Below are 14738 nucleotides of genomic sequence, written 5' to 3' on the forward strand. Positions count from 1 at the left end.
TGCCAGTCAGCAGTCCAGTGCTTCCCGCACTGTGCCACCCTAGCTCCTGAGCTAATGGACACTTTTTGGCACTTGTCAAGTTTATTGCATGTCTGTAGACTGTTGGCTAGGTGGTGTTTGAGTTTTCCATCGCTGCTGTAACGAGTGACCACAGACTTAGTGGTTTAGATCATCCCCATGTATTGGCACTGTAGGATAAGGATTAGGCGGCTAACCGAAAGGTTAGTGGTTCAAACCCACCAGCTGCTCCTCAGAAACCCTATACAGGGTCGCTGTGAGTCAGAATGGACTAAATGGCACTTAACAACAGCAACCATGTATTACCTCACAGTTCTGTAGACTGGGTCCCTGCTTTGGACCAGGTTGAAGTCAAGTGTGGCCTACACTTCTTATCAAGGTTCTGGGGGGGAATCTGCTTTCAGGCTTGTCCTGACCATTGGCAGAACCCAAGGTTCCCGATCCCAGCCACCCCATGTTCCCTGGTTCTTGGTGCCCTTCATCTTCAAAGCCAGCAATGGCAGTTTGTGTCCTTCTCCTGTCCTAAGATCTCCCTGACTTACCTTCTGCCTTCCAGTTCTGCTTTACACTGGGCCCTCACTGGTAGTCTCCAATCGTCTCTCTGTTTTAAGTTTAACTGAGTAGGGACCTAAATTCCATCTATAAAGCCCCTTCACAGTATTCCCTAGATTTGTGTTTTATTGAATAACCCAAGGAACAGACATCTTGAGAAGGAACCCGAGTAGCATAGTGGGTTATGTGTTGGACTGCTGAACTGTCATTAGTAGTTCAAATCCACCTGCTCCCAGAAAGACTCAGAGACTCAGAAACCCGATATAGAGTCATTATGAGATGGAACCAGGTCCTCAGCTTACCATCACGACCATCTGGCATCTTGAGAGGGCCCCCTGTACCTCTGCATCCAGCAGCTGATGCGAGGTGGCTGTGCCTAGTTTTGAAGTATGTATTCGCATTCAAGAAGGTACAAAATGAATGGTAAACCTTTTGCCAAGGTAACACACCGCTGTCCTCGCCTGGTCAACTCAGAAAGGACTAAAGGTGTGTAAAACCATGAATGGGTGGACAAGACACAGAACTTAAAGGTTCCCATTGTAATTCAGAGTTGAACGATATCTCATCACCTAGTCATGCGATAGGGACCCTGGTAGTGTGGTAGTTCAAGTATCCATGAGCTAACCATAAAGGTTGGCTGTTCAAACCCACCAGCTGCTCCACAGGAGAAACACATGACAGCCTGTTTCTGTGAAGATGTGCAGCCTTGGGCACCTCGTGGGGCAGCTCCGCTATGTCCTGGGGGGTCACTCAGAGTTAGAATCACTTGGCGACAGCAGGACCAGTGACCCGACGATGTCTATGGAAGTGGAAAATGCAATCAAGACTTCTCCCAGCCTCTGGAAAGGCTAGCACAATGTGGTCACTAGCAGGACTGGAGTCTGTTAACCAGGGGGCCCGTCAGTGCATTTCATCCCCTGAGTAATTCCCTCACCAAAAGCCCCACAAGTGTAGGAATCCCTGCTCCCACTTTACAGATGAAGAAGCTGAGGCCACGTGGTGGAAATGAGGCAAAGCCAAGACCTAAAATGAAATGGACCCTGCTCCCAACTTGTGCGGCAGACTCTCTGGCATCTCAATGTCTTCACTTGGTGTTCTGGTGATCGTTGTGAGCCACAGACTTCTTTTCCTCAATATACTGATGTAAATAGAAGTCTTATTGATCCACTTGAGCAGCTATTATATGCTGTCAGATCAAAGGAGCTGTGTGTGGCTTATCATCTCCCAAAATTCACATGCATCAGAAAGCAAAAAATGTTTTCATCTCATCCATTTCCATTGTGGAATAGCTTACGGAATCAATAATAGCTTAAGAAAACCTCTGAAAATAGCAAAGAAATGGCAAGTTCACCTAATTAAACACATCAAACCCAGGGTATTAAGTAACCCATGAACACAGCTCCACCCTTCCGGCTAGGTGGTGTACTACATGGAACAGACTCAGTTTTTAATAATTTATTCGAGCTGCATTCCTTCCCTTAACTATAGATTAAATCAGCACACAGAGTACCAGAGAGAGTCAAAAATTATCCGCATTCTAGCTGTAGAATGTATTTTAATCAACTTTTAGAAAAGACAAACGCATCAGTTTTTGGCACAATCTCCTTGCTTTTCAATACACTCTGTCCATCTGTCAAGAAGCTTTCCTATTCCCTTGTTTAGAAAATGTTTTAGGCAGGACTGCGAGCCACGAGTGCCCTCCTTCTTCAGCAGAGGTGAGTCTTTGTCCTCCAAGGTCTGCTTTCAAGGGACCAAACAGGTGAAAGTCCAGTGGAGCAAGATCAGGACTATAGGGAGGATGCTTTAAGACCTCACAAGGAAGTTTTTGCAGAGGGTCAGCAGTGTGGGCAGAGGTATATTGACATACATTGATTGTCATGCAAGATCACAATGCCCTTAGATAGCCATCCTCTACATTTAATCTGAAGTTTAGGCTCCGGCTCTTTAGTGAGCACCTCACTGTAATGAGCACTGTTGATTGTTGAATGTTTTTCCTGTTAGTGTTCCAGTACGGACCCTTGAGAATCCCAGAAAACTGTAAGTGTTAATTTTCCAGCTCATGGTTGACTTTTGAACTTTTTCTTGGTCGGCGATTGAAGATGTTTCCATTCCACACTCTGCTGTTTACTCTCAGACTCGTAGTGATGAATCCACGTCTCATCACCAGTAACGATTGTTTTCAAGAAACTTTACCTTTCTTCAAGTATTGGTTCAAATTTTGTTTGCAGATGTCCACGTTCACTCCTTCATAGCGATGGCCTTGAACGGAAAGTACTGATAAGACAGTGCAACCAAAGGGAGTTTTCATATAATCGGAGCATGGATGTTTTTTGACTCACTCATATATTATCACCTTATGGACTAGGTCTCCCTAGAACAAAGCTATTCCCTAATGTATATTTCAGAAAAATATGTTTGATAGCATCGGGCCATATTTCAGTGTATCTAAGGTATAATCAAGTGTTATGATTCTTTATCACTTTATGTAGCACTGAAAAAGAAAGTGCTGCCAATTAAACAAGGTTGTACTATCCATTTTAAGACACCTTAGAATTCTGATGTGTGAAAATGCCGAAAATGTGCTTCATCGATTCAATGAGAGAGTTGAGTCTAATCTAACTTGAAAAGTGAGGCACCAACTACCTCAAATGGAATGATTCCCATGAACCATCCCGTCACCTCACGCTCTTAGCACCTTATGAGGACCCACTTACCAACGATGACATTTGACTTAGAAAATTTTAGTGCAGGTCCTTGGTCACCCATTGGCAGTCAAAATTCAAATTCAAACCTAAATTTGTTTGATTCAAAACAAAATTGGGTTAGTTTTCTCAAGGGTTAGGAACCCTTCTTTGTCATCTTATAATTTCATGGCCAATGCATCTACCCACTTCTTGGTCATGGATGAAAGTGATTAACCCCAAACCCAATGTCGCCCAGTCTGTTCTGACTCACAGCCATCCTACAGGACACAGTAGACTGTCCCATAGACTTCCAGTGGCTGTAAGTCTCCATGTGAGCAGACTGGCCCATCTTCTCTGGGGTAGCAGCCAGTTCTAACTGCCGACATTTTGATTGGCAGCTGAGTGCTTAGCCATTGTACCACCAGGGCTCCTAAGGTGATAAAGACTGAAGAAACCAAAAACAAAACAACAAAGCCTGTTGCTGTCTACAGTCGGGTTTTCATGGATGTGGCCTTTGGAAATACATAGCCAGATCTTTCTTCCAAAACGTCTGTGGATGACTTTGAACCTCCAACCTTACTTTAGCAGCCTTGTTGTTGTCAAATGCCATGGATTCGGTGCTGACTCATAGTGACCCTGTTTCTGAAGCTTGTCTTTTTAAAATCTTCACAGGTGCCCAAAGCCTAATCTTTCTCCCACGGAGCAGCTGGTGTGTTCAAACCATGAACCTTGTGATTTGCAGTCTAGTGCTTATCCTATGGAACTACCGCACTCCCCATTAGTTGTTGTTGTTAAGTGCCATCGAATCAATTCTGACCCATAGAGACCCTGTATAGGGTTTCCCAGGAGCAGCTGGTGAGCTTGAATCACCGACCTTGCAGTTCAAATGGCTTTGCAATCTGACGCATTAACCCACAGCGCCACACCAGGCCTTCCCCCATTTGTAGCCTAGTGCTTAACTATACCACTCAGGGATTCCAAAAGAAAGGTCAGGCTAAAGATAACATTGCACAACTAGCAAAGGTCAAAACATTATGGTTAAAGTGATAACTGGGCATTCATATGCATTTTTTATAGCCAAGTAATCATTTGGGATACATTAATAGATGCAAAAAATAGATATGCCCCAATTTCTATTCATTGTTCCCTGTGAAATACTAATATGCTGTGAGGTCACTTGTGAGCTTCAGTCTTCACCAAATCCAACTAAAAAAAAAACAAAAAAAAAAAAACCCACCTGTGAACCAGAATAATGAATTTGAGATTAAAGTCCCAAATAAATAGTAGAATTTTAGCTCCCCTTGCTGAAAATAGAACAGACCAATGAAAATATTTATTATAACAAAATGAGGAAAGTAGACTGAAATAGAGATTACAAGAACAATTTAACTATATTTATTGTAACAGAGTGGCACTGTGGAATAAAGCACTGGACTGCAAGGTCGGCGGTTCAAACCTACCAGCAGCTCCTTGGAAACCCCATAACTGGGTCATTATGTGTCAGAACCAACTTGATGGCACTTAACAATAACAACAACAAACTATAACAGTAGAGTCCTGCCTGATGTGGCACTGTAGGTTAAGTACTGGACTGTTAACAACAAGGTCTGCAGTTCAAAGCCACCAGCCACACCTCAGAAACCCTTACACAAGGTCACAATGAGTTGGAATCTACTCGATGACCCACAATGACAACAAGAAGTGATGTTGAGTGTTTATTTCACTGTGACAAAGACCCAGACTAAGGTGAGAGCATAAGAAGAGTTAAATTAATAGCTTTCATGTGGTTGATTAAGACAAATTTTAAGAAACAATGGAGCAAGAGTAGACCTTACTTTTTTAGTGTTTTTGTTTGTACAGTGTTTTTATTTGTGAACATACTTCTTTATCTAAAACAAAACAAAACAAAAAACAAAAACACTTGTTTCACGTGGTTCATAAACACTTTATTTTAATCACATAGCCCCACCTCCAATTCACCCAAGTAGTAATAGATATGTGGTACATTAAAATGATTCCTGCCATTTATTCTTATCTTTTTCCGCCAAGTGGATAATCTGAGTTAAGCAGAGTTGTGAATTGAATAGGACTAATGTATTACCCTGCAGTTGGTGGTATCTCAAGGAACAAGGACTCCTATACTGTATGCGGAACACAACACATATCTGCTGTTACCAGTGCATTTTTGAAAACAGCTTTTATGGCCTTATTTTTGAAAATGGGCTAATTTTTATTTATTTATTTATTTTTAGCATTTTCTACTTGCTTTAATTGGAGGTCTGGTGTGGCACACCATAGGTAAACAGTCGATCTCATGGTCAGTTTGAACCAGAAGGTCAACAGTTCACAGTCAATAGCTGCTCCTCGGGAACTCTACGCAGGGTCACTATGAGTCAGAACCGACTGGACAGTACTTAACAGCAACAGCAAGCTGCTTTAATTAATATTCTATGTTGTTATTGTTGTTAAGTGCCTTTGAGTCGTTTCTGACTTTTACCAAGTCTGTGTCGAATTTCTGAGGCTTTAAATCCTTGTGGGAGCAGCAAGTGTCATCATTCTCCCCTGGAGCAGACTTTGTGGTTCTAAGTCTAGTACTTAATCGTACTCGCAGGGACCCTGTATAGAGTTGCCATGGAGCAGCTAATAAGCTTGAATGCTGACCTTGAGGTTCAAACCTACCATGAAGAGTTAACCAGCAGAACCACAATCCTTACTACGTTGAGGACTAATTTTGTCCATAGACCCCTCAGTGTTTCAAGTCGAGGTTTGAATTTTTTCTTCAGTTCCCTTAGCTTGAGAAATGCTGATTGGGTTCTTCCTTTTTTGTTTTCTAACACCACATATTTGTGCACTGTGATATAATATTTGACTTTGTCTTCTCGAGGTGATCTCTGAAATTTTCTGTTCAACTCTTGGACCTCCTCATTTCTTCCATTTGTTTTAACATCTCTACACTGGAGAGTAAGTTTCAGTGTCTCTTCTGACATCCATTTTGGTCTCTTCCTTCTTTTTTATTTTCTTAATGACCTTTTGCTCTCTTATTGTTTGAAATTCTGGATGTCACCCCAAAGCTTCTAGTCTTTGGTCTTTAGTGTCTAATGCATCAAATTTCTTCTTCAGGTGATCTCTAAATTCAGGTGAAATATGTTCAAGGTCACATTTTGGCTCTTGTGGATGTGTTTCAATTTTCTTCAGCTTCAGCCTATACTTGAATATGAGTAATTGATGGTGTATTCCACAATCTGTACACTGTCATTTTTGTCACTAAACCATATTCTCCAACTATTAATCATTCCTCTTTGTTTCAACCTTATTCCAATCACAAGTATTTTCAGTATATCTTGATTGCATGTTTGATTAACTTCAGACTGAAGAAGTTGGTAGAACTCTTCAATGTCATTGTCAGAAGCTTTATTGGTTGGAACATAAATTTGAATAATAGTGGTATTAAGTAGTCTTCCTTGTTGGCATATGGATATTATCTTATCACAGACAGCATTATACTTCAAGGAAGGTCTTGAAATATTCTTTTTGATGATGAATGTGACACCATTCTCATTAACTTATCATTCCTAGCATAATAGACCTTGCAATTGTCACATTCAGAATAGCCAATGCCTGTCCATTTAAGCCTAGGATATAGATCTTTATGTGTTCTATTTCATTTTTTGACAACTTCCAGTTTTCCTGGACACATACTTCATATATTCCATGTTGTGATTATTAATGGGTATTTGCAGCTATTTCTCCCTATTTTTTATCTGTTCCCCATCAACAAAAGAAGGCCCTGAAAGCTTTACTCCAGTCACCTCATCTTGGTGGACTCTACTTTGAGGAGACAGCTTTTCCTCAATTATACTTTGAGTGCCTTCTAACCTGAGGATCTCATCTTCGAGCACTACATCTGAGAATATTCTAGTACTTTCTGACTTTTCACTGTTATTCATAGGGTTTTAAATGGCTAAGTATTCATAAAGAGTCTCATTGCCCTCCTTTTTCCAAGACTGTCTTAGTCTGGAATCTCAGCTGAAAACTGCCCACCAGAGGTGGTGTTTTAAATACCAGTGGTATAGCTCCCAGTATCACAGCAACACACAAGCCACCACAGTACAACAATCTGACAGCTGATTATGGAAAAGTTGCATAGTATCAAGTATCAATATGTAATTTTTTGACATCATGGAAAATTTCCATATGATCATGTATTAATATGTAATGTTGTGACATCATGCTATTATCTTTATTTGTATCAAATATAGAAAGAAAGAAATACCTTGCCTTCAAATACCTTGCCTTGTTTTCTTGTTATTGTGCTTAATTTCAACTGAATTGTTTCCAACTCATAGCAACCCTAGTAGAAGAGAAGGAAACACCGTCCAACCCTGCACTGTCCTCACAATAATTTCTACGTGAACCCACTGTGGCAGACACTCTGTCAATCCATCTTAATGAGGATCTTCCTCTTTTATGTGAACAACCCTCCACTTTACCAAGCATGACACTCGACAGGAACTGGGCCTCCTGCTGACATGGCCAAAGCACATGAGACAAAGTCTCTCCGTCCTTTTTTCTAAGAAGCGTTCTGGGTGTGCTTCTTACAACATAGATTTGTTCATTCTTCTGGAAATCCATGTTGTACTCAATGTTCTCCACCAACATCACAATTCAAAGGCATCCATTCTTCTTGGTTCTTCCTTATTCTTTGTCAAGGGTTTGCATACATATGAGTGATTGAGTCAGAACATGACTTGAGTCAGACACACCTGAGTCATCAGAATGACAGTTTTGCGTCTAACACTTTAAAGAGGTTGTTGTTGTTATTGTTGTTTTGCTGCACATGTATCCAGTGCAATATGTCCATTTGATTTCTGGACTGCTATTTCCATGGGTGTTGATTACGAATCCACATAAAATGAAATTCTTGTCAACTCTGGTGCTGGTGTAGAATACTGATGACTAGGATGTGCGGGACTAGGCAGTGGTTTAATCTATTGTACAAAAGGTCACTATGAGTTGGAACCAACTTGTTGGTACAGAGCAGCAACAGTAATACATACACATGATAGTGTAGTATATAGAAGTATACTATACTATCATATGTAATTATGGTCTGGGAGAAGAGTATTAAAAATACCATGGACTTCCCAAAAAGCAGATCAATCAGTGTTGGGAAAAGTACAGCCAGAATGCTCCTTGGGAGCCAGGATGGCCAGACTTTGTCCCTCATACTTCACAGATATTATCAGGAGGGACCAGTCCCTGGAGAAGGATATCATGTTTGGTAAAGTGGAGGGTCAGAGAAAAAAGAAAGACCCCAACGATGGATTGGCACAATGGCAGCAGCAATGGGCTCAAACACAGCAATGACTGTGAGGTTGGTGCAGGACCAGAGAGTGTTTCATTCTACTGTGCATCGGGCTGCTATGAGTCAACACGACAGGATGGCTCCTAACAACAGCAGCAACAACATATGTATCCGTACTAACTCATAATGACCCTGTGCACAACAGACTGAAACACTCCCCAGTCCTGGGCCAACCTCACAATTGTGCCATGCTTGAGCCCATTGATGCTGCACTGTGCCAATCCATCTCTCTGGGGGTCTTCCTCTTTTTCTTTGACTCTTACCACCTTACCAAACAGGTAGTGTATAGCAGTAGTGATAGGAAGACTGAAGGGAAATTGAAATAGAAATCGGAAGACTGGAGATATAATTTAATGCATTTGAATTTTGGTGTTGGTGAAGAATGTTGAATATATCATGGACTACCTGGTGTGGCAAGAAGCTCTGGTAGCGTAGTGGTTACAAATTGGGCTGTGAACCTTAAGGTCAGCAGTTCAAAACTACCAGCTGTTCCATGGGAGAAAGATGAGGCTTTCTGCTCCTGTAAAGATTTACAGCCTCAGAAACCCTGTACAAGGTCGCTATCAGTTGGAACCGAGTCCACAGCACATAACCACCACCACTACCTGGTATGGTGCTGTGGGTTAATGCATCAGACTGCAAAGTCCTTTGAACTGTAAAGTTGGTGGTTCAAGCTCACCAGCTGGTTCTTGGAAACCCTATACAGGATTGCTATAGGTTGGAATTGACTTGATGGCATTTAACAACAACACCCAGAAGAATGAACAAATATATCTTGAAAGACATACAACCAGAATGCTCGTTAGAAGTAAAGACGGTGAGACTTGGTCTCATGCTTTTTGGATATGCTATCAGGAGGGACCAACCTCTGGTAAAGCAGAGAGTCAAATAGAGAACGACCCTCAAGGTGATGGACAAATACAGTGACTCCAACAATGGCCTCAAACATAACAATTATGAGGACGGTGCAGGAGAGGACAGAGGTGGAACCAAGTCAATGCCACAGCACCAAACAGCATGTGCCCAACACAGGGGGAAGCCCTTTTCATGAATTATCTGATTTAATCTTCATAACTCCAGAAGGAAGAAAGTGTTCTTCATCTAATTTAAGAGAAGAGGTAAAGAAGGTGGGGAGAGTAAGTAATTTGTACACCATCATCAGTTCAACAATGAAAGAGTAACGATGTCATAATTCCAATGTATATAGAAACAAAAGTGAAAACTCCATAGTTTTGGTTTTTTTCTCATTCTACAAAGATTAATGTCTTTGTTCTCTTGTACTATTATGACAGAAATGCCACAGTGGGTGACTTTTGACAAACAGAAATGTGTTTTCTCACAGTTCAGGAAGCTGGAAGTCTGAATTTAGGGTGTGGTTCTAGTAGGAGGCTTTCTCTCTCCCTCTGTTGGCTCTAGAGGGAGATCCTGGGCGATCACATGTGGCTTATCCTGTCTCTTCCCCCGTCTCTGCTTCTTCTGCTCAGTTGTTTAATCTCTTTTATATCTCAAAAAAGACTGATTCAAGGTACACCCGGCATGAATCCACTCTCATTAACGTAACAGCTACAACCCATTCCCAAATGGGATTATAACCACAGGCAAAGAGGGTAAGGTTTACAATGCGTGTTTTGGTGGGACACAATTCAGCCCATAACAGTGAATTAGATTGGGCCATTCAAATATGACCATTTCATCTTCCTGTGTTCAAACCAGCAATGTTCACCTAATAACACTCCAAAACATTCCTAAGGTTTTGTTTAACTCTTGTTACAGAATGACAAGAAGAAGTTCTCCAAACTAAATTGTACTAAGATCTGTTTTTCAAAATATCATGAGTTCCAATGACCTTGGACCAAAAATAGACACAAACTCACTATTTTTGAAATAGTATGAAATGGATCCTATGAGTCTGGCTGTGGTGGTTGTTTGTCGCTTAGTCGATACTGACTCACAGAGACCCTCTAGAGGATTTCTGAGGCTGTAAGTCATTATAGGAGCAGAAAGTCTCATCTTTCTCCTGCAGAGTGACTGGTAGGGTTGAACCACTGACCTTGCAGTTAGCCACCCAGCTCATAACCCACTACACTCCCAGGGCTTCTTACACTATGACTCTAGTTTATTAAATATTTTAATAAGCATTTAATGTATTCAATCATTAAGATTTTTATTATATATGTTATTTATTTATTAAAGTTCTTTTAACTAATTTAACAGAACATGCCTAGACTTTTGCTGAATTCATAAATCCAATCTAAGCACTATCTGGGCATATGGATAGCTTTAAAAAGTGAGAAATTGTATTCTGAAGTATACAGCTCTTGGTGTGTTACAGTTTGTCCTTATAGCTGTTTAAAAAGACAAGTTTGCTGACGATATTAGTTTCTTCACAGAAGTCCTCCTAGCTAGCTGGCCTTAGCTTGAGATGATCTAAGACCATTGCAAGAAATTCATTTTAGAAAGAAGAGTTTACAAGATTTGTCCATCGAAAGATGTGAATTAATGATAACTTTGAGAGGAGAAAAAAAATATCCTAATTTCACTTTGGAGCTTGGGGAAGACAAGTTGCTATAATGAACAAGGGGAAAAAATGCCATTGTGACTCAACTGTGGCACAGTTGGTCTTTAGCATGAAAACCAGTTATCTTGAGAGAGAGAAACAATGAATAAAGGAGCGAGAAGGACCATGAATATGATTAGAAGCAGAGAAGAATTTTAGCATGTAGAGAGAATGATTGTAACTGTAAACCAATTTTTTTTTTGATATCTACAAGAAATATCATGAGAAATGGGAAATGATTGAAAATGTGCAGAAACAAAATCAAATAGAGCCATCAATTTTTACTGTAAATGTAATGCAAGAATACAGTGAAAATAAAGGTCACAACATGTCAATGAAGGAAAACACATCATACAGACAATAGGCTTTGTGTATACGGCAGATTTGTAGGGAGTCCTGGTAGCCCTGTAGGATAAGCACTGGGCTGCTAGTTGCAAGGTCAGTGGTTCAAACCCACCAGAAGCTTCAAGGGCGAAAGATGAGCTAACCTCTCCCATAAAGATTTACAGTCTCAGATGCCCTGTGTAGGGTCACTATGACTCAGAATTGACTCTAGAGGCAGTGGGCAACTATTTCATTTGTAAGAAGCCCTGGTGGCTGCGTAGAATAAACAAGAGCTTGTTAACAACAAGGTCGCAAGTTCAAATCTACTAGCTACTCCAAGGCTCCCAGGGAGAAAGATGAGACTTTCTGCTCCCATAAAGATTTTCAGCCTTGGAAGTCCAGTACAGGGTCTCTATGAGTTGGAATTTGCTCATTGGTGTTGGGTTTAGTTTCTGGTTGGTTTCCTTTGTGGTAGAAGAGTCCCTCCTAATACAGGCGGCCATCTTCTGTCTGCTTGAACCCTCTCTGCCATGTGGTGTTCACCGCATCCCTTGGTCATAAAAGTTTTGCTAACAACTTAACAGATATTAAGATTCTTCCTTGATTTATCCCAAACCCTCCTCCCTGTAACTTTCGTCTTCATTTGCTTGCTGGGCATTATTCACTGGAATGCTCATTCGAATTCTGTCTTTAGACACAAATCTTCTCATTTCATTTCATGAGTTTCCACTCATGGATGTCTTGATAGCTTTTTCTTGTGTATCCTTTCTTTTGACTTCCTAATTTTTAACAGGATATACCTTTTCTTTGTCCTATTCTAAGCATATGAAAACTCTTGACATTTCAAGACAACATTTACTTGGTGAGACTTCTTTCTCTTTGTTTCTTCTGTTCCCTACCAACGCCTCCAAATCCTAATGCATTGCTTGAAATTTGGTGGGTTCCTCTTATCACACAAGCTTGCATTTTGAATTATATCCTAGATGCTCAGGAATCCTGAGTTCTTGAAACTGTGTAAAAATAAAGAAGTGCTGATAGTGTTCCTCTATCTGAGCTTTAGGTTTGACACCTGTCCATCTGTTGTTATTATTAAGTGCCATCAAGTCAGTTCTGACCACAGTGTCCTGTATGGGTTTGAACTGGCAGCATGGTGGTTAGCAGCCTAGTGCTCATCCTACATTACCACACCAGGACTCTAAGTACATCCCAGCACTGTAAATTTCATCTTAAATCACTATTTTGGTCCGAAAGCAAAATGTCACCTTTCAGAACACTGGACACACAATTCAGCAGACGTGCTGACTTCTGGATTGTTCTTCTACACTTTTGTTTATTATCATTTTATTGGACAGGTGCAGCCCAGCTAGCTGGCTTCAATGACATATTTCATATTGCCAGAAACAATCCGGAATTATATGTAAGATTTTACATTAGATTATACTAACATACAGCTTTAAAAAAAAAAAAAAACATACAGCCTTTCACTGTTGTTGTTTTGTTTTTTTTTGCCTTTGAACCATAGAATTCAATCAATTACCAACCTTACTGCTTTTCCATTTGCAACTCTATCTGTATGCCATTATGAACAGCCATCCCATTGGCACTGATCAAGTGTGGAGCCATTAGCGTTCCATTCAATTCTTCCTTCACATTTGACATTCCATCTCAAACTGGAAGACCTCCCTATAACTCTGGAAATGTCTAAAAGAATGTGCTAGTCTTTTGTGATTCTCTTTTCTTTCTTTTAATATAGTTCTATCTCAATACTCTCAGTATGTTCTGTCATGAGAGAGAGGAAACTTAAGCTCTGAAGCCACGCCTTCAATGTTTTGAAGGTTCAGCACGTATGCTCTTGAGACAAACAACACTTTTTATAAAAGAAAACTTGGCAGATCAATAGATTAGGTGTTGTGAGAGAAACAAAAATAATTTACTATGCTAATCATTTACCTGGTTACTTTTTCTGTTAACTCTGTGGAAGTTGTTCGTGTAGACATAGTCAAAGGAGAAGGGAAGAGTCTGTGTCTTCCATATTGAATTTCAGAAAGAAGTTAGGGTCTGATGTGTCCCATGAAGTCAAGAAAATTAATTAAACAATTGGAAAGAAATCAGAGGTGAATACTGGTTTATAGAGAGAGCGGAGGGCGGGGGTTGGGGGATCACAAGATGAAGTATAGTCATCCGGGTTCTAGTATAGAGAGACAGCAGTTGTAAGAAGGTCATTTCGAGGGGAAGTCTAAGGAAAAAACACATGGGCCTGTCTTCACAGATTCTGACTGATTAAAAAAAAAGGAAATGCACTAAGGTTTATTGACGGCTCCCTGGCCCTGTCTCAGCCCTTTTTGTGAACAACTGTGGAGCTGTTGTTGTTGCTAAGTGCCATCCAGTTGTTGTCGACTCAAAGTGACCCTGCATAGGGGTTCTAGGAAACAACTGGTGGGTTTGAACTGCCAACATTATGGTCAGCAGTCCAGTGCCGATACTACAGCACCACATTGTCCTTGCTGCAGGCAGAATTATCCACCTCTCCTAACCCACATGTCCATCCATGCATCCATCCATCCATCCATCCATCCATCCATCCATTCATCCATCCATCCATCCATCCATCCATTCATTAATTCAACGCATTTTCACTGAATGTTCATGTGTCAGTCACAGCTCTAAGCACCAAATATAAAGTCGTGGCCTTAAACTGATCACAGCACAACCACATACTTGTGTTCTCATAAGTTCGAAGCAATGACATCAATCATGATGATGTTATTACATACCAGCAAGTCAGTTCCAGCTCATCAAGAGCCTATCACAAGCGGAGGAATCACTGCCTGACCCTGTGGTAATTGCTGCTCTTGAGCCCATTGTTGCAGCTTCTGTGTCAGTCCACCTGGGCAATCTTCATCTTTTTCACTGATCCACTACTTGACCAAGCACAATGTCCTTCTTTGGGCCTGATTTCCTCCTGCTAACATGCCCAAAGCACAAGAGATGAAGTCTCATCTCTCAGCTTTTAAGAAGCCTTCTGGCTCTTCTTCTTCCAAGACCTGTCTGTTCATTTTTCTGGCAATCTGAGGTACAGTCATAATTCAAATGTGTCAGTTCAAATTAAGTCTTCCCTTTTCCTTTTCCTTATCCAGCTTTTGTATGCTTAGAAGGCGGCAGAAAATAGCTAACTGAGATCAGGTACACCTTAGTGGCATCTTTGGTGTTGGTTTTTTTTTTAACACTTTTAAGAGAT

The 14738-nt window shown here is 40.8% G+C and overlaps 1 protein-coding gene across 2 annotated transcripts in view; it reads left to right on the top strand.

Annotated features, from left to right (window-relative positions):
* The window catches only part of PACRG (PARK2 co-regulated), a 670998-nt gene that overhangs the window by 416974 nt on the left and 239286 nt on the right, over positions 1-14738 (top strand). The window contains exon 5 of one of the 2 annotated variants that reach the window (XM_006871168.1): positions 2953-2964. The exons of the other annotated variant lie outside the window; for it this stretch is intronic. Coding sequence (XP_006871230.1) covers positions 2953-2964 — 12 coding nt within the window. The remainder of the gene's footprint in view (positions 1-2952; positions 2965-14738) is intronic. 2 annotated transcript variants of the gene reach the window in all.

The sequence above is a fragment of the Chrysochloris asiatica genome, unplaced genomic scaffold (genome assembly GCF_000296735.1).
Source record: "Chrysochloris asiatica unplaced genomic scaffold, ChrAsi1.0 scaffold00162, whole genome shotgun sequence".
Lineage (NCBI taxonomy): Eukaryota > Metazoa > Chordata > Mammalia > Afrosoricida > Chrysochloridae > Chrysochloris > Chrysochloris asiatica.